We start from the raw sequence: 20,671 nt of genomic DNA, 5'->3' as shown, positions 1-20,671 counted from the left end.
CAAATTGGCTGCTACGTTTCCTACATTACAACAGTGCCTACACTTCAAAAAACACTTAATTGGCTGTAAAGCGCTTTGCGATGTCTGGTGGTCATAAAAGGCGCTATATAAATGCAAGTCTTTTTTGTGGTATTTACCGTTTTTGCTTCCATATGATACTAAAACTGGCGTGTAACCTTTTGTAATAACCATTAAATGTTGAGCCAATGCGAAAAGCACCATTCACTTACCATAGATTCTGGCTGTATATATCCTATATCTTCAATTCCTTTTATATTGATAATATCAACACCTTTTTCGTCTATTGGTATAGGGCAGTGCATCTCATTTTGTAACATTGTGCGAAGGCCGAACGAATGAGATTTCTCCTCAGACTCAGGCAGGACTGCAGTGTTCCTATTGTCAGACTCAGGCAGGACTGCAGTGTTCCTATTGTCAGACTCAGGCAGGACTGCAGTGTTCCTATTGTCCTCACCCTTGCTTGTATCTAAAGGAGGCAAGAAACAGTGAAAAGTGTGAACTTATAAATCCAATGCTTGTTATATTTTACAGAAATAAAATGGTTCAAGTTTAAAAAACGTTAACCTGAAAACCTATTTACAATTGCTCAAATTATTTTACAGGACATAGTTAAGTGCTCGTTAGAAAATAGTACTTGGGAGCCAAGCTTTTTGATTATTATAATGAGGCATGTACTATCATTAGGACTGACTACAAAATGTGTCAGAAATTATTTTTTTTTAAGTTTCTGATAATAATCAGAATGATGCTTCTATATCCTAAAACGTTTTTTATAGAACCTGAGGATTGGAAATAAAATTGATTCTTATCAAGGCAATTGAGAGGCACATCTGTGGTGTGAGATTGCTGTGTATGTTCTACTATTTACTAATGGATGTCACAGTGCATTTCATTGGGAAATACCCTGAGCAGACTGTATTTAAACAGAAGTATCCTGTTATTTATTATTTTAAAGACTTTTTTCCTTTGGGAGTGGATCATCACTTCTTGCAGGTTGTTGAAAGTAGGGAGGAAGGAGATAAAAAATGTAGGGCTGGATTTTGCCAATGGGGGCGCGTTGGGGGCGGGACTGCTGGTTGTCGGGTTTCAGTCCCGCCCCCAATGACCTTGTTAAGCCCGCCCTGCTTGTACCTGTGAAGCGTCCTACAAATGCACCTTCTTTCTATTTTCCTTTCTAGTTAGGATCAGTGATTTGACATGGTGTGATACCCCTTGACAAATCCCATGATTGTCACAACCTACCATGACAGTGTGAGTTTACTTGTCACAGTAAGTTGAAACTCTACGAGGGAATTTTCCCAGTCCTGGGGAGGCAAGTATGGAGGCGGGACTTGCAGGGGTGAAATGGGGATAAGCCTCAAAATTGCCTGTTTACTACCTGTTAAGCCAGTGACAGATGATGTCAGCATATGACATTTCATCTGTCGAAAATGTTTGACAGATGAATTGTCAGCATTTGACAGCTTTGAGAAGCTATCAAACACTGACAATCTCTGTTCTAAGGTGAGCCCTTGCACAAAGACTCACCAAAACCTCTTTCCTCTGCAGAAATCAGATGGCTGCTGCATCTGAGAATGCAGCGGCCATTCTGTCAGCTCTGCCGTTGAGATGAGGCACCTCCGGATCCCCAAGGGTTGAAGCCTGCAGGAAGAAGCAAAGGTAAGTAAACTTTTTCTAACACTTTACACTCACCTCTCATACTTACCTCTCCACACTTGCACCCATCACTCACCTCTACAGTGGACTTTTCGACCCCTCTCAGCCCCGCAGACCCACTGCTCAACTCGCTGACCCTGGCGAGGATCGCAGCCGTCGGGAAGCCCGCACTTGCAGGGGTGAAATGGGGATAAGCCTCAAAACTGCCTGTTAACTACCTGTTAACAGGCAGCTAATTGGCTCTAATCCCCTTCCTGCCTCGAGGAGACAGGTCCCTACGCGAGTCGGGGACCAACCTCCTGGGAAAATGGCACGGAGGCGGCTTGGGAGCAGGTTCGGAACCCTCTCCCAGTTTCTGCCATTTTCCCGGCAGTCCCGCCTCCATACTTGCCTCCCCAGGACTGGGAAAATTCCCCCGTAGAGTTTCAACTTACTGTGACAAGTAAACTCACACTGTCATGGTAGGTTGTGACAATCATGGGATTTGTCAAGGGGTATTACACCATGTCAAATCACTGATCCTAACTAGAAAGGAAAATAGAAAGAAGGTGCATTTGTAGGACGCTTCACAGGAGTGTTATCAGTCAAAATTTGACACCGAGCCACATAAAGAGATATTAGGACAGGTGACCAAAGGCTTGGTCGAAGAGGTAGGTTTTAAGGAGCGACTTAAAGGGTCAGAGAGAGGTGGAAAGGTTTACAAATTTATGACAAGAGTTCTACTACTGAGCCAAGCTAACACTTAGTGACACTTCAATGCATTACTGTGGGAGTGCTCTATTGTTAGAGGTGCCTTCTTTTGGATAAGATGTTGCACCAAAGCCCTGTTCAGGTAGATGTAAAAAGTCCCATGGCATTATTCAAAGAAGAGCTGGGAAGTTCTATCAGTGCCCTGGCAAACATTTATCTCTCAGCAATACCACTGAAACAGATTAACTGGTCATTTATCTCATTGCTGTTTGTGGGACCTGTAGATGCTGAGAGGCTGGTTCCCCTGGCTGCAGAATCTAGAACTAGGGGCCATAGTCTCAGGATAAGGAGTCAGCCATTTAGGACCAGGATGAGAGATTTCTTCACCCAGAGGGTTTTGTATCATTGGAATTCTCTTGCCCAGAGGGCTGTGGAAGCTCAGTCGATGAGTATATTCAAGACTGAGATCGGTAGATTTTTGGGCACTAAGGGAATCAAGGGATATGGGGATCGGGCGGGAAAGTGGAGTTGAGGTAGAAGATCAGCCATGATCTTATTGAATGGCGGAGCAGGCTCAAGGGGCCGTATGGCCTACTCCTGCTCCTAGTTCTATGTCCTTATGACCTTGCTATGTGCAAATTGGCTGCTGTATTTTCCTGCAAAACAACATTGACTACACTTCAAAATAATTAATTGGTCCTAAGGTGCTTTGGGAGATTCTGACAGCAAGTTCTTTCTTTCTTTACGATGAATAGCCATTCATGAGCTGTTCTCAAAAGTGTAGATGTTAGTGAGGACAGGATTGGGTTTGGCTATAATGTTCTCAGCAATTGAATAACTTCCTGACAATATCTAGACTTTCACATGAAGGCCAATTGTGGGAGGTATTGAAGAGTAGGCAGAAACATATTCCAGCATAAGTCATCATTTTCAGGAGAGGAGGGGGCAAAGTGGGATTCGGTGGGGAATAATATGAGGGGAAAGAAAGAGTCTGGGTTAAATCACTCGCCATGTTTTCTGTACTCTGGGTCTATGTCCATTTGCCATTGGCCTGAGCATCTACATTAAGCTGAATGTACAATACTATTGATATTATTTGGTGTTTTTAACTTTCCATCTCTTTGGGAATAGTAGGGGAGGTGTTGTTAGAAAAAGCCAAAGTTCTTTTTTAATAAATATTTGGGAGGCTTAATGACCAATAACAAAACAATATTCTCGGAAATTGCATATTACAAAGCTGTGCCTCCCCCAATATTGTTAGTGGTCATTAATTATGGACAAAAACAGGTATTCTCCAGTTTTTCTTCAAAGAGGGATTTGGCCCAGTTGCCAGCAGGATTCAGGAGCTGTCTCAGCACATAGTCTTTTCACAGTAGGTATACTGGGGCAGCCTTCTCTGCAAACAGCACATTTTTGTTTTCTCTCAAAGAGTATGAAATAGAAAAGGCATTGAATATTGATACCAAGAACATCTAACAGCCAGGTAGAATATGAACAGAGGAGAAAATGGAAAGAAATCAGAGCCAAAGAAAAGAAGGGCAATAGAACAGAGGAGACGTACAGAGACAGAATCCCCCCCCCCACCTCTCCTATAATCTGTTCTTCCCCTCCATTTCTTCTCTTCTACTGCATTGTTTCTCTGTCTGAGGTGGACTGAAGACTTGCTCCTAGCCCTTATTCAATAAAAGTCTAAAGCCTGACTCAAGGAGACATGTGTGAGTCATCCATGGCCTGGCCATGTGATTTTGCCCCCTCCCCCACCCCCCCACCAACTCTTCCAATGGGAATGTGCCTGACTTGCACTCAGCTACTTTCAACAGCAGCACTACCGCCATCAGAAGATCACAGGTATTTAAATTGATCGACAGAGCTGTTCGAATGAATAAACTCAAGGTTGTAGAAGGTCAGGGATGTTTGATTTGATACAGGATACAAGAACAAGGGGACAAGTGTATAAGCTGAAATAGATTAGATTTAGGCAGGCTGCGTCAGCCAGTGGCTCAGTTGGAAGCATGCTCACCTCTGAGTTAGAACATTTGTGGGTTCAAGTTCCACTCCAGAGACTTGAGCATAAAAATCTAGGCTGACACTCCAGTGCGCTACTGAGGGAGTACTGTACTGTCGGAGGTGCTGTCTTTCGGGTGAGATGTTAAACCCTGTCTGCTCTCTCAGGTGGATGCAAAAGATCCCGTGGCACTATTTTGAAGAAGAGCAGGGGAGTTATCCCCGGTGTCCTGGCCAATATTTATCCCTCAATCAACATCACAATAAAATATTATCTGGTCATTATCACATTGCTGTTTGTGGAAGCTTGCTGTGCGCAAATTGGCTGTCGCATTCCCTGCATTACAACAGTGACTACACTTCAAAAAGTACTTCACTGGCTGTAAAGTGCTGTGGGACGTCCTGAGGTCTTCAAAGGCGCTATATAAATGCAAGTCTTTCTTTATGTAAGAAAGTGTTGCCTCACTGAGAGGGTGGTCATTTTGTGTAATAGCTCAATAGGAAGTTGTCGGGGCAAATAGCTTAGATCCATTCAAGATCAAGTTGGACAAGTATCTTGAAGAGAAACACATCATCAATTAGAAATCTTAGTACCGAAGGATGATGGGCTATATGGGCCTATGTTGCTTTCTGGCCTTGAGATTTTCTGTTTTACCATATGGCAAAACCATAGGCACAAACTTGTGTCTCAATACTGCATGGAGAAGCATGTTGCAGTAAATTCTGGGAAGGGGCTGCACGTAAAAAGACATTTCACAGGCTAGCAGTGTACTTAATTCTGTCCAGTGCTCTAAGTTTTCTTTGGTAGAACATTTTTGTTGCTATTCTAAGTCTTAACATTGAAACTGTGATATTAATTTTTAACAGTGCACGTAATTCTGCTTTTGGCCAGTGCACTCATTTAATGTTCCGGCCAATGGTCTAGGTTTCCAAAGGTTGTGTCCCAGTGATTTCTACATGAGGGACAATGTAGGTTGGAGTGCACTCTGTGGGCATATAGAAAATGCACACATTCACTGGGGAATTCCGGGCAAAATGCTTGACCAGGGATATGAAAGAAGCACAGAGCAATATATTGTACATGTCAAGCTGCAAATAGCAATAAATAGCAGCAAAAGACAATAACTGAAGTTGTTGAAAAAGTATATTATTGGCCTTTACTGTAAGCAGACATATGCTATGATCAGTATCAAACAACAGCAATAATCTGCATTTTTGTAGTGTCTTTAATTTAGAAAAATGTCCCAAGGCACTTCACAGAGGCATAATCAGACAAAAATGAACACTGAGCCAAAGAAGGAGATATTAGGAAGGGGTGCCCTAATGCTTGGACAAAGAGGAGGGTCTTAATGAGGGTCCTAAAGGAGGAGAGGGAGATGAAGAGGAGAGGGATTTAGTGAGCGAATTCAAGAGTGTAGGGCCTAGGCGACTGGAGGCACAGCCACTGTTGGTGGGCGAGGGGAAGAGCGGATACACAAGAGGTCAGAGTTGGAGGTATAATGAGTTTGAGGGTGGGATGGCAGGGCTGGAGAAGATTACAGTTACCAAGCATTTCAATCAAATTAACAATCTGCACTGTTCAAAATACCTGTTGCGTAGTCACATTGATAGCATCGTTCTTTCTTTTGGTAATCCGAGTACATGCCATCTCTTGTTGAGTAGGGTGAGACAATGTATTCACTCCACATTATCACCACAAAAATGGTACCATCACAGCAATGGCAGAACAACAAACAACAACTTATATTTATATAGCCCCTTTAATGTACATAGACATCCCAAGGCACTTCACAGAGAAGTGGGAAAAAAACAGATGCCAAGCCAAAGGCAAGATGATGAGGGGTGATCAAACAATTTGGTCAGAGAAGTGGGTTTTAAAGAGAAATACACACAACTATAATGGTTCAAGAGGTGGAACAGAATATCGACTGTATGACTGAATAGATGGTGATGAATGAAAATCATGGCAAAGGGAGCAAGAGTGGAGGCTGGTTGAATTGCAGTACTTACAGTTGGGTTGTATGCTTGAACATCAGCAAGTGGGGCAGGCCTTGATGAAGTCCTTACACAAGACAAACCAGTCTGGCTGATTGTCCTAGATTCTTATATATATTACGGATACCATACTAACAATTACTACCAGCAAAGGCAAACCAACATGAGCAACCTTTACCTTCAGGTGTGTCTAGATAACATCAGCAAAACTGCTCCGACAGTCACTTGTACAAGTTTCATGCCAGGCTACCAAAGGAAAAATAGAAATTTGCTGTTTCTTTATGTATATATTAATTGTAGTGTATGTAACCTGTACCACCTTAAGAGACTACCTTAAGGTGATGAACTACTTTCTGATGGCTCCTGTATATTGTAGTACCGGTGGTGACCACACCGGTATATAAACCCTGTGGAGCAGTTTGTATTTCAGTTCAGCCCTGACCCTCAGTTACTAAAGACCTGTTGAAGTATTCTGTTGTCTGTGTCCAGTTATTCAGCATAACTACACTTGGGAAACACAGACTCAACAGTGGCGACGAGTCTGATCGTACCTAGCGGCAGTTTTGCATCCAAGGAAGCTTCGTCCTCAGAACGGGCGTCGAAAAGGGGCATCCGCCCTCATCATCCTGCTGAGCACCGCATCGCACGGGAGGCATCGAGAACCCGGTTTGGATTTGCTGGCCACGAAGTCCACCATCAGCAACAGGCAGTGATCATCCCTTCTACGACAGCGGCGGGTAAGCCGATCTAGCGACACGGAGAGAAAGTCGGCCGAGTTGTCAGTGGGAGAAGGGGAGGGAAACCGAAGAAAAGGGCGGAGAACACGACCGCAGCCGGTGTAAGGGGCCGGACTGCAATCGGGGCAGAGACGCGCAGCAGCCAGAGAAGCGTTAATGTCCTCGAGGACCGCGGGAGCGGCGGGGAACAAGAGCAGCAGCGTCGGGGGAAATAAAGGACCGCTGGGAGGTGAGAACGGCAACAGCGCGGTAATCGCCATTTTAGTCGGCGGGGAAAGAAGACAAGCGCAGGAAAAGCCGCCAAGCGCGGGAAGCCGCCATTTTGGAAAATAAATAAAATAAAGGAAACTCAACAAGATGCCAAAAACGGGTAACATCGCTGCTTTTGATAGCGATGTAGAAGATTGGGCCACTTATGTGGAACGCGTTGAAGTTTACTGTACAGCGAATGAGGTACCGGCGGATAAGAAAGCACTAACCATATTAAACTCGATGGGTGCGAAGACGTACGGGTTATTAAGGCACCTTGTAACACCAGATAAACTGGTAGGAAAGAGTTTCGCGGAGATTGTTACTATCCTGCAAGAGCATTTAAACCCCACGCCGCTGCTGATAGCGGAACGATTTAAATTTTACAAAAGAATTCAGCTTAAAGAGGAAAGCAACGCTGAATTCTTAATCGAACTGCGCAAGTTATCAAAGTACTGTCAGTTCGGTACAGGACTAGCAGACGCTCTGAGAGATATGTTCGTGTGTGGGCTACTAAAGGAAGGAACCCAGAAGCGACTGCTAGAGGAAAAGGATCTTACGCTGGACAAAGCTTTCAGCATTGCAGCATCGCACGAGGCAGCAGCACGAGGCACTGCGGAAATGCAGCAAAGGCCATCGGAATTCAGCACCAATGAAATGGCATTGGGTGCAGTAAAGTGCTATCGTTGCGGAAGGACAACGCATGATCAGAACCAGTGCTGGTTCAAAGATAAAGAATGCAGGAAATGTGGCAGACTTGGTCACATAGCGAAAGTATGCCGGTCAGGAAAGAAGACCAGCAACAAAAAGTCGCCGCAGGAGAAGTACAAAAAAGTACACAAGGTGACAGAGAGCAGTTCGGATGAACAAAAGACGGATTCAGACTCCAGCAGTAAGGAACTGGGTTGTCTAAAAATACATAATGTGGGTAACACAGCAGACCACCAAACTACCTGGGTCATGCTTCGGATAGCAGGAGTCCAAGTGAAGATGGAATTGGACACTGGATCGGCATTGACGGTCATGAATAAGCAAGATTACAAATGGTTATTCTCACACATTCCCCTGAGGGATATGGAGATTGTATTGAAAACATACACGGGGCAAAGAGTATACCCCATCGGAAAGATAAAGGTAAAGGTGGTTTACAATGGTAAAGAAAGTCAGGGAATGGACTTGTATGTGTTACCTGAGGGAGGTCCACCACTACTGGGACGGGAATGGATCCGGAGAATAAATATGGACTGGCATTCCTTACAAGCACTAACTGTGGATTCCTGTAAAGAGGACGACGTCAAACCTAAACGACTGTCCAAAATATTGGACGATGCTAAGGAGGTGTTCCAACAGGGACTGGGAACACTGAAAGGAATTACGGCAAACATCAAGGTTGAAGAACATGCAAACCCAAAATTTTTCAAAGCCAGACCGGTACCTTATGCGATACGACCTGCTGTGGAAGCAGAGCTGGAAGGGCTAGAATGTTCAGGAGTACTGTCAAAGGTGGACTGGAGCGAATGGGCCACGCCCATTGTTCCCGTCATGAAGCGTTCGTTGAGCAACAAGCCGGGGGAACCTGGGAAGGTTCGCATCTGTGGAGATTTCAAGATCACTGTTAATCCGGTTCTTCACACGGTGCAATATCCGCTTCCGCGGATTGAGGATATCTTCGCTTCGCTGTCTGGCGGGAAACACTTCAGCAAGATAGACCTGGCGCAGGCGTACTTGCAGATGGAAGTTGATGAAGTGTCACGCCAGTATCTCACGATCAACACACATAAGGGCTTATATCGGTATAATAGACTGGTTTTTGGAGTGGCATCGGCTCCAGCGATTTGGCAAAGGGCCATGGAGCAGGTATTACAGGGAATTCCAGGCACACAATGCTACCTGGACGACATTCTGATTACAGGAGATGATGATAAGGAACACCTCGCGAATTTGGAGCAGGTGCTCACCAGATTGAAAGAATATGGACTCAGAGTTAATCGCCAGAAATGTGAGTTCTTTCAGAAGCGAATCTCGTACTGCGGTCACGTCATTGACCAGGAGGGGCTTCATAAGTCACCTGACAAGATCGAAGCTGTTGTGAAAGCCCCCGCTCCGGAAAATGTATCCCAGTTGAGGTCGTTCCTTGGGTTGATTAACTATTACCACAAGTTTCTTCCAAATTTATCCACGGTGTTACACCCGCTGAACACTCTTTTGCAAATGGGAGTACCATGGAAGTGGAGCGAGGACTGTAAGCGGGCTTTTCAAAAAAGCAAGGCACTGATCACCTCTAAGGAAGTGTTGGCTCACTTTAACCCAAAGCTGCCTATTCGTTTAGCTTGTGATGCTTCTCCATATGGTATCGGGGCAGTGCTCTCACATAAGTTGCCAAATGGCTTGGAAAGGCCAGTCGCGTTCACATCCAGATCATTGACCTCCACTGAGCGCAACTATGCTCAGATAGATAGGGAGGCTCTCAGCCTCGTGTGGGGAGTTAAGAAATTTAACCATTACCTGCAAGGCCAAAGGTTTACGCTGCTGACAGATCACCAGCCGTTGGTTTCCATTTTTAACCCTAAGAAGGGTGTTCCGGTTATGACGGCACAGAGGCTTCAGAGATGGTCCCTTTTCCTAGGGGCACATCAATATGATATTGAATTCAAAGGTACAAAGCAACATGGTAATGCTGATGGGCTGTCGCGCCTGCCACTACCTACAGCGGAAGAGGCACCGGCAGTTGACCCTGTCGAGATATTTCACTCGACCATCATCGAATGCTTACCAGTCACCAATGCGAGTATTGAGAGAGAGACTAGAAACGACCCGACACTGTCTCGGGTCTACGATTTGACAGTGAAGGGATGGCCAACACATGGCGAACCACTGTTACCTGCATTCTCAGCCAGACGAGAGCAGCTGTCCGTCTGTCAAGGAACATTGATGTATGGAACAAGGGTGATTATTCCTCCTAAATTAAGGGAGAGAGTTCTGAAGGAACTGCATGAAGGTCATCTGGGGGGAGTCAAGATGAAAGGCCTTGCTAGGGCTTATGTGTGGTGGCCAGGTATCGACAAACAAATAGAGGATCTGACTAAAAGCTGCTCAGGGTGCCAAAAAGTTCAAAATGCACCTCCAATTGCACCGCTGCATCCGTGGGAATGGCCTTCAGCCCCATGGCAACGTGTGCATATTGACTTTGCAGGTCCATTCATGGATTCCATGTTTTTGATAGCGGTAGACGCACATTCTAAATGGCCAGAAGTGATTAAGATGTCGACCACTACCTCTGAAAAGACGATCGCAGTTCTAAGAACCATATTTGCAAGGAATGGATTGCCGGAACAAATATGTTCAGACAACGGACCACAGTTCGTGTCAGAAGAATTCCAGAAATTCATGAAGAAGAATGGGGTGAAACACTATACATCTGCCCCATATCATCCGGCTACAAATGGGTTGGCCGAGAGATTTGTACAAACGTTCAAAAAGGCGATAAAGGCCATGAGCGAAGACCATATTCCACTACAACACAAGGTGGACAATTTCCTGATGGCATATCGAAACGCCACGCATGCAGTGACAAATCAAAGCCCTGCCATAATGTTCTATAACAGGAGGTTGCGGTCCCGGTTGGACTTGTTAAAACCCAATGTGCGTAGGGAAGTCGAAAACAAACAATTCCAGCACGTAAATAACAAGGCCACTCGGAGTTTCGAAATAGGACAACCAGTGTTGGCCAGGGACTATAGGAATGATAAATGGCAATCCGGAACAATTCGTGCCCGACAAGGACCCTTGATGTACACGGTAGACGTTGGTGAGAACGTAATACGACATCATGCTGACCAACTTGTGGAATCGAGAACAAGGGTCGACCCCATGTCTACGGCAGAGACACCAGTTGAAGAAATTATTGAGCCTGTAGCATCTACCTCAGACTCGAACGTACATGATGAAGTTCAATCCATAAGAGATCAAATGGATGAGTCACCCCAGCAACGAGAACCAGAGACCCCTGAAAAGCGTTATCTGGCCCGGATCAGGAGGCCTCCTCAGAGACTGAATCTTTGAACAGTTTTGTATGAAGGTTGTATATATGTTATCTGTTGAGTCTGTGTGTCCCAGTTATGTTTAGGATCAATCACTGACACAGACAACAAGAATAACCTTTAACAGGTCTTTACTATTCGGAGGTCAGGGCTGAACTGCCCAGCAAATCCTTACACAACACTTATATACCGGTGTGGTCACCACCGGTATTACAGTATACAGCAGCCAAGAGAAAGTAGTACATCTCTTAAAGTAGTTCTCTTAAGGTGGAACAGGTTACATACACCACAATCCTCCCTTTTTAGCTTAACAGTTATATCCCCATTTAACATAACATAATAACATATATACAACTTCATGCAAAACAGTTCAAAGATTCAGTCTCTGAGGAGGCCTCCTGATTCGAGTTGGATAACACCTTTCAGGGGTCTCTGATTCTCGTTGTTGGGGTGACTCATCTAGTTGGTCTCTTATGGATTGGACATCATCATCAGGTACATTCACTTCTGAGGTAGATGCTTCAGGTTCACTAACTTCTTCCACGGTTGTCTCTGCCGTAACCATGGGTTCGACCCTTGTTCTCGATTCTACCAGTTGGTCAGCATGACGCCGTATTACATTTTCTCCAACATCTACCGTGTACATCAGGGGTCCTTGTCTGGCCCGAATTGTTCCAGATTGCCATTTCTTGTTTTTATAATCCCGGGCTAACACTGGTTGTCCTATTTCGAAACTCCGAGTGGTCTTGTTATTTATATGCTGGAACTGTTTGTTTTCAACTTCCCTCCGCACATTTGGTTTTAACAAGTCCAACCTGGACCGCAACCTCCTGTTATAGAACATCATGGCAGGACTTTGGTTTGTCACTGCATGGGTGGCGTTTCGATATGCCAGTAGGAATTTGTCCACCTTGTGTTGTAGTGGAATCTGATCTTCGCTCATGGCCTTTATCGCTTTTTTGAACGTTTGTACAAATCTCTCGGCCAACCCGTTTGTAGCCGGATGATATGGGGCAGAGGTATAATGTTTCACCCCATTCTTCTTCATGAATCTCTGGAATTCTTCTGACACGAACTGCGGTCCGTTGTCTGAACATATTTGTTCTGGCAATCCATTTCTTGCAAATATCGTTCTTAACACCGCGATCGTCTTTTCCGAGGTAGTGGTAGTCATCTTAATCACTTCTGGCCATTTAGAATGTGCGTCCACCACAATTAAAAACATGGAGTCCATGAAAGGACCAGCAAAGTCAATATGTACACATTGCCATGGGGTTGAAGGCCATTCCCATGGATGCAGCGGTGCAATCGGAGGTGCATTTTGCACTTTTTGGCACCCTGAGCAGCTTTTCGTCAGCTCCTCTATCTGTTGGTCGATACCCGGCCACCACACATAAGCCCTAGCAAGGCTTTTCATCTTGACTCCCCCCAGATGACCTTCATGCAGTTCCTTTAGAACTCTCTCTCTTAACTTAGGAGGAATAATCACCCTTGTTCCATACATCAATGTTCCTTGACAGACGGACAGCTGTTCTCGTCTTGCTGAGAATGCCGGTAACAGTGGATCACCATGTGCTGGCCATCCCTTCACTGTCACTTCGTAGACCCTGGACAGTGTCGGGTCGTTCCTGGTTTCTCTTTCAATACTTGCATTGGTGACTGGTAAACATTCGATGATGGTCGAGTGAAATAACTCAACAGGGTCAACCGTCGGTGCCTCCTCCTCTGTAGGTAGTGGCAGACGCGACAGCCCATCAGCATTACCATGCTGCTTTGTACCTTTGAATTCAATCTGATATTGATGTGCCCCTAGGAAAAGGGACCATCTCTGGAGTCTCTGTGCTGTCATCACCGAAACACCCTTCTTAGGCTTAAAAATGGATACCAACGGCTGGTGGTCTGTCAGAAGCGTAAACTTTTGGCCCTGCAGGTAATGATTAAACTTCTTTACTCCCCACACAAGGCTGAGAGCCTCCTTATCTATCTGAGCATAGTTGCGCTCAGCGGAGGTCAATGAGCTGGATGCGAACGCAACTGGCCTCTCCTGGCCATTTGGCAACTTGTGTGAGAGTACTGCCCCAATACCATATGGAGAAGCATCACAAGCCAAACGAATAGGCAGCGTTGGGTTGAAGTGAGCCAACACTTCCTCTGAAGTGATCAATGCCTTGCTTTCACGAAAGGCCCTCTTACAGTCCTCGCTCCACTTCCATGGTACTCCCTTCTGCAATAGAGCGTTCAGCGGGTGCAGCACCGTGGATAAATTTGGCAGAAACTTATGGTAATAGTTAATCAACCCTAGAAACGACCTCAATTGGGATACATTATCCGGAGTGGGAGCCTTCACAACAGCTTCGATCTTGTCAGGAGACTTATGAAGCCCCTCCTGGTCAATGACATGACCACAGTACGAGATCCGCTTCTGAAAGAATTCACATTTCTGGCGATTAACTCGAAGACCATATTCTTTCAATCTGGTGAGCACCAGTTCCAAGTTTGCAAGGTGTTCCTCGTCATCATCTCCTGTAATCAGAATATCGTCCAGGTAACATTGTGTACCTGGAATTCCCTGTAATACCTGCTCCATGGCCCTCTGCCAAATTGCCGGAGCCGATGCCACTCCAAAAACCAGTCTATTATACTGGTACAAGCCTCTATGCGTGTTGATCGTGAGATACTGGCGTGACTCTTCCTCAACTTCCATCTGTAAGTACGCCTGCGCCAGGTCTATCTTGGTGAAGTGTTTCCCGCCAGACAACGAAGCGAAGATATCCTCAATCCGCGGAAGCGGATACTGCACCGTGTGAAGCACCGGATTAACAGTGATCTTGAAATCTCCACAGATGCGAACCTTCCCCGGTTCCCCCGGCTTGTTGCTCGATGAATGCTTCATGACAGGGACAATGGGCGTGGCCCACTCACTCCAGTCTACCTTAGACAGTACTCCTGAACATTCTAGCCCTTCCATCTCAGCTTCCACAGCAGGTCGTATTGCATAAGGTACCAGTTTGGCTTTGAAAAATTTCGGGTTTGCATGTTCTTCAACCTTGATGTTTGCCGTAATTCCTCTCAGTGTTCCCAGTCCCTGTTGGAACACCTCTTTAGCATCGTCCAATATTCTGGACAATCGTTTAGGTTTGACATCTTTTGTACCGGAATCTACCGTTAGTGCTTTTAAGGAATGCCAGTCCATATTCATTTTCCTAATCCACTCCCGTCCCAGTAGTGGTGGACCTCCCTCAGGTAGCACATATAAGTCCATTCCTCAGCTTTCTTTGCCCTTGTGGACCACCGTTACCTCTATCTTCCCGATGGGGTATACTCTTTGCCCCGTGTATGTTTTCAATACAATCTCCGTATCCCGTAGGGGAATATGTGGGAATAACCTTTTGTAATCTTTTTTATTCATGACCGTCAATGCCGATCCAGTGTCCAATTCCATCTTCACTTGGACTCCTGCTATCCGAAGTGTGACCCAAATTGTTTGGAGGTCTGCTTCCTTACCAACATTGTGTACTCTTAGACTACCCAGTTCATTACTGCTGGAGTCTGAATCTGACTTCTGTTCGTTCGAACTGTTCTGTCACCTTGTGTACCTTTCTGTACTTTTCCTGCGGTGACTTTTTGTTGCTGGTCTTCTTTCCTGACCAGCATACTTTAGCTATGTGACCAAGCCTGCCACATTTTCTGCATTCCTGATTCTTGAACCAGCACTGGTTCTGATCGTGCGTTGTCTTTCCACAACGATAACATTTTACTGTACTCAAGACCATTTGATTGGTGCTGAGTTCCGGTGACCGTAGCTGCATTTCCGCAGTGCCTCTCGCTGCGGCTTCATGCGATGCTGCAATAGTGACAGCTTTATGAAGCGTAAGCTCATTCTCCTCAAGCAGTCGCTTTTGTGTTCCTTCTTTTAACAATCCACACACAAATTTATCTCTCAGCGCATCTGCTAGTCCTGTTCCAAACTGACAGTACTTTGCTAGCTTACGCAGTTCAATTAAAAATTCAGCGTTGCTTTCGTCTTTCAGCTGCGTTCTTCTGTAAAATTGAAATCGTTCCGCTATCATCAGCGGCGTGGGGTTTAAATAATCTTTCCGGACAGTAACAATATTCGTGAAAGTCTGATCCGCCGGTTTATTTGGTGATAGAAGGTGCTTCAATAGCCCGTATGTTTTCGCACCCATTGAGCTTAATAAGGTTAGTGCTTTCTCATCATTTGGTACCTTATTTGCTTTACAATACACTTCCATGTGTTCTACATACGTGGTCCAATCTTCGATATCGCTATCAAAGGTATTAATGCTCCCATGTTTAGGCATCCTTGCAATTTTTTTCTTTTTTTAAATTTTTCTTTTTCTCAAAATGGCGGCTTCCCGCGCTTGTCTTCTTCCCCCGCCTACTAAAATGGCAGCTTCCCATGCTTGGCGGTCTTTCCCACGCTCGTCTTCTTCCCCCGCCGACTACAATGGCGGATTCCCGCGTTTGCCTTCTTCCCCCGCTGGCTGCAATGGCGATTGCCTTGCTGCTGCCGTTCTCGCCTCCCCAGCGGTTCTCACTCCCCGACGCTGCTTTGCCTCGCAGCCCCGCTTGCAGCCCGGTCCTTTACACCGGCTGCGTTTGAGTTCTCCGTGGCTCTCCAGCCTTAAGCTGCCCCAGTCGCTGTGCCTCTCGGCCTCGATTGCAGCCCGGCCCTTTCTACCGGCCGTGGTCGAGCTCTCCGCCCTTATTCCTCCGTTTTCCCTCCCCTACTCCACAGCCAACGTGGCCGACTTTCTGCTCGTGTCGCTGATCGGCTTACCCACCACCATGGTAGAAGGGATGATCACTGCCTGTCGCTGATGGAGGGCTTCGTGGTCAGAATTCTTTTTCTTTTTAACCCGGGTTCTCGATGCCTCCCGTGCGATGGTGCTCAGCAGGATGATGAGGGCGGATGCCTCTTCTCGACGCCCGTTCTGAGGACGAAGCTGCCTTGGATGTAAAACTGCCGCAGGGTAAGATCGGACTCGTCGCCACTGTTGAGTCTGTGTGTCCCAGTTATGTTTAGGATCAATCACTGACACAGACAACAAGGATAACTTTTAACAGGTCTTTACTATTCGGAGGTCAGGGCTGAACTGCCCAGCAAATCCTTACACAACACTTATATACCGGTGTGGTCACCACCGGTATTACAGTATACAGCAGCCAAGAGAAAGTAGTACATCTCTTAAAGTAGTTCGCTTAAGGTGGAACAGGTTACATACACCACATTATCCATGTTATGTTTAAATTGGGGTGTACACTGTTAAGCTAAAAGGGGAGGAATTGTAGTGTATGTAACCTGTACCACCTTAAGAGACTACCTTAAGGTGATGAACTACTTTCTGATGGCTCCTGTATATTGTAGTACTGGTGGTGACCACACCGGTATATAAACCCTGTGGAGCAGTTTGTATTTCAGTTCAGCCCTGACCCTCAGTTACTAAAGACCTGTTGAAGTATTCTGTTGTCTGTGTCCAGTTATTCAGCATAACTACACTTGGGAAACACAGACTCAACATTAATAACTGTCAGGAGTTTGATGGAATACTCTCCACTTGCCTGGATGAGTGCAGCTCCAACAACACGCAAGAAACTCGACACCATCCAGGACAAAGCAGCCCGCTTGATTGGCACCCCATCCACCATCTTAAGCATTCACTCCCTCCACCACCGGCGTATCATGGCTGCAGTGTGTACCATCTACAAGATGCACTGCAGCAACTCACCAAGGCTTCTTCGGCAGCACCTCCCAAACCCACGACCTCTTCCACCTAGGCAGCAGGGCAGCAGGCGCATGGGAACACCATCACCTCCAAGTTCCCCTCCAAGTCACACACCATCCTGACTTGGAAGTATATCGCCATTCCTTCATCGTCGCTGGGTCAAAGTCCTGGAACTCCCTCCCTAACAGCACTGTGGGAGTACCTTCACCACAAGGATTGCAGCGGTTCAAGAATGTGGCTCACCACCACCTTCTCAAGGGCAATTAGGGATGGGCAATAAATGCTGGCCTTGCCAGCGACACCCACATCCCATGAATGAATAAAAAAAAGATTAGGGAGAGAGGTTAGGACTAATGTCTTTACACAGGGGTTGGTGGAGCATGGAATGCAGTGCCACAGGTAGTGACTGAGGCAGAGACCATTGCATCTTGTAAGGGAAAATTGGATTAATATTTGAAGCAGAGGAAGATATAGGGCTATGGGGAGAAAATGAGGCAGTGGGATTAGTTTATAGATTGCTCTAGCAAAGAGCCAACACAGACACGATTAGTTAAATGCCCTTCTTCTGTGTTGTAAACTTCTATAGTTTGAGTTTTTTGAAGGTTGCCCTATTCACAGTTATATTTACATATTGTTGTAACATTTCAGTATATTTTGTTTACTTCTTTTGATAAGTATACCGTTGCTTCAATAATTGACATTTCCAGCCTTTACACATATTGGAGCACATGAGACAGAAACAAGTACACGTGAGGGCAAGGGGGGTAGAACATACTGAGAGTTAGCAGAGTGTACAGAAGTAAATGCTAGGGTTGTGCTCATGTACTAACACCATGAAGGAAAATCTTTATTTAGCACAAGATATTTTCCAGGTGGTAATGGTATATGAAGTCAATACAGTTATATCAAATACTGCAGGGCAACAAAAGATACTGAAGAAATTATGAATTTGCAGGACTATTTCAGGTCTAAATACTATTACACTTATCAAGTCAGTAGGCTAGTTTGATTACTCAGTGCCCAGTCTCTCAGCAGATTGCTTTATTTGGCAGAGTTATTGATGGGAATACAGATGAGGTAAAGGATTCTCTGGATCATGCAACCTATGAAAACGGCTATGGAGATTTTCAAAAACAAATATGAGAGACTATTTTAACGTGAGAATTTCAGTGACCGTGTTGTCCCAGGATTTTATTTGGGGCAATGGAGACTTGATGGGTGAAAACAAAAAGGAGAAATAGGCAATTATATGGGTTATAAATGGAAGAAGGAGTTAGAGAAACAATGAAAGAAAGAGAGAGCAATAAAAAGAACACAAGTGAGGAAGATAAGAACGACTCATAAATAATAGAATGAGGTTGAGAAGAGAGAAACCGTGATAGAATACAGTTAGTATTATATTCTAAACTTGGATGCACACAGATAGAAAAACTGCTTCATTGCTTCTCAACTCCTTCTTTGTGCGTTCACATTGGCTCATGTGTACAAAGATTGATTTAAAGGAACGTCTTAGGAACAAACCAAATTTTGGGAACATGAAAAGGTCATTTGGCCTTTTTTGGTTAATCTCAGTCCTACTTTCCCATGATATCTCTTAACCTCATCTTTGTCCAGAAATGTAACTAGTTGTCCTTTGAATGGGCATGTACGTAAATGGCAAATTAATTTTAATGTAGATAAGCGTGGGATGGTGCATTTTGATAGGAGGAATAAGGAGGCCACATAATCCTTGGAAAATAATAAATTAAAAGGGGGAGAGGAACAAAGGGATCTAGAGGTACACATTCACAAATCCAAAAAGTTGCAGCGCAGGTCATCAAGGCCGTAAAAAATGCAAACAAAGCACTGGGGTTCATTGCTAGAGGAATAGAATTGAAAAGCAGAGAGGTTATGTTAAACTTGTATAGAACCTTGGTTAGACTACATAGAATCATAGCATAGAATCATAGAATGAGTACAGCACAGAAAGAGGCCATTCGGCCCGTCGAGCCCATGCCGGCTCTCTGCAAGAGCACCTCAGCTAGTCCCACTGCCCCCCTGCCGTTTCCCCGTAGCCCTGCAATTTTTTTTCCTTCAGGTACTTATCCAACTCACTTTTGAAAGCCATGATTGAATCTGCCTCCACCACCCTTTCAGGCAGTGCATTCCAGATCCTAACCACTCGCTGCGTAAAAATGTTTTTCCTCATGTCGCCTTTGTTTTTTTTGCCAATCACCTTAAATCTGTGTCCTTTGGTTCTCGACCCTTTCCGCCAATGGGAACAGTTTCTCTCTATCTACTCTGTCTAGACCCCTCATGATTTTGAACACTTCTATCAAATCTCCTCTTAATCTTCTCTGCTCTAAGGAGAACAACCCAAGCTTCTCCAGTCTATCCATGTAACTGAAGTCCCTCTCCCTGGAATCATTCTCGGAAATCTTTTCTGCACCCTCTATAAGGCCTTCACATCCTTCCTAAAGTGCGATGCCCAGAATTGGACACAATACTCCAGTTGAGGCTGAACCAGTGTCATAACTTCCTTGCTTTTGTACTCTTTACCTCTATTTATGAAGCCCAGGATCCCGTAAGCTTTTATAACTGCTTTCTCAACCTGCCCTGCCTCCTTCAACGACTTGTGCACATATACCCCCAGGTCTCTGTTCATGCACCCCCTTCAGGATTGTACCCTTTAGTTTATATTGCCTCTCCTCATTCTTTCTCCCAAAATGTATCACTTCGCACTTTTCTGCGTCAAATTTCATCTGCCACGTGTCCGCCCATTCCACCAGCCTGTTAATGTCCTCTTGAAGTCTATCACTATCCTCCTCACTGTTCACTATACTTCCAAGTTTGGTGTCATCTGCAAATTTAGAGTACTGTGTACAATTCTGGTCACCATATTACAAAAAGGATATAGAGGCACTGGAGAAGATGCAAAAAAGATTTACAAAGACTGAGAGATTATAACTATCAGGAAAGACTGAACAGATTTTCTGAACAGGCTGAGGCTGTTTTCTCTAGAAAAGAGAAGGCTAAGGGGTGACCTAATAGAAGTCTTTAAAATTATGAAGGAGTTTGATAAGGTAGACATAGAGAAGATGTTTCCACTTGTGGGGGAGTCCAAAACTGGGGGGCCATAAATATAAGATGGTCACTAATAAATCCAATAGGGAATTCAGGAGAAACTTCTTTACCTAGAGAGCTGTTAGAATGTGGAACTTGCTACCATGTGAAGTAGTTGAGGAAAATATCATAGATGCCTTTAAGGTGAAGCTAGATAGGTACATGAGGGAGAAAGGAATAGAAGGATATGCAGATAGGATTAGATAAAGTAGGGTGGGAGGAGGCTCGTGTGGAGCATAAACACTGGCATAGAGCAGTTGGGCCGAATGGCCTGTTTCTATGCTACAAATTCTATGTAATTCTATGAATGCATTTATGCTATTTGTTCCAATGACCTTCCCTGCTAGCTTAACAGAAAGTAATAAAACCCCTTTCATAATGTAATAAATCCTTCTAAAACAAAAATCAAAAACAAACCATTTGAAAATAA

The 20,671-nt window shown here is 45.0% G+C and overlaps 1 protein-coding gene across 3 annotated transcripts in view; it reads right to left on the bottom strand.

Annotated features, from left to right (window-relative positions):
• Positions 1-20,671, bottom strand: part of ano1a (anoctamin 1, calcium activated chloride channel a) — a 292,742-nt gene that overhangs the window by 264,264 nt on the left and 7,807 nt on the right. For all 3 annotated transcript variants that reach the window (XM_086008194.1, XM_086008196.1, XM_086008197.1), the window contains exon 2: positions 231-487. In XM_086008194.1, the coding sequence (XP_085864320.1) occupies positions 231-487 (257 nt within the window). The remainder of the gene's footprint in view (positions 1-230; positions 488-20,671) is intronic.

The sequence above is a fragment of the Somniosus microcephalus genome, chromosome 15 (genome assembly GCF_052327205.1).
Source record: "Somniosus microcephalus isolate GS21.2 chromosome 15, FLI_Smic_1.0, whole genome shotgun sequence".
Taxonomy (NCBI): domain Eukaryota; kingdom Metazoa; phylum Chordata; class Chondrichthyes; order Squaliformes; family Somniosidae; genus Somniosus; species Somniosus microcephalus.
The sequence above is the reverse complement of the archived record's forward strand: the minus strand, read 5'-3'. Positions and strand labels throughout refer to the sequence as shown.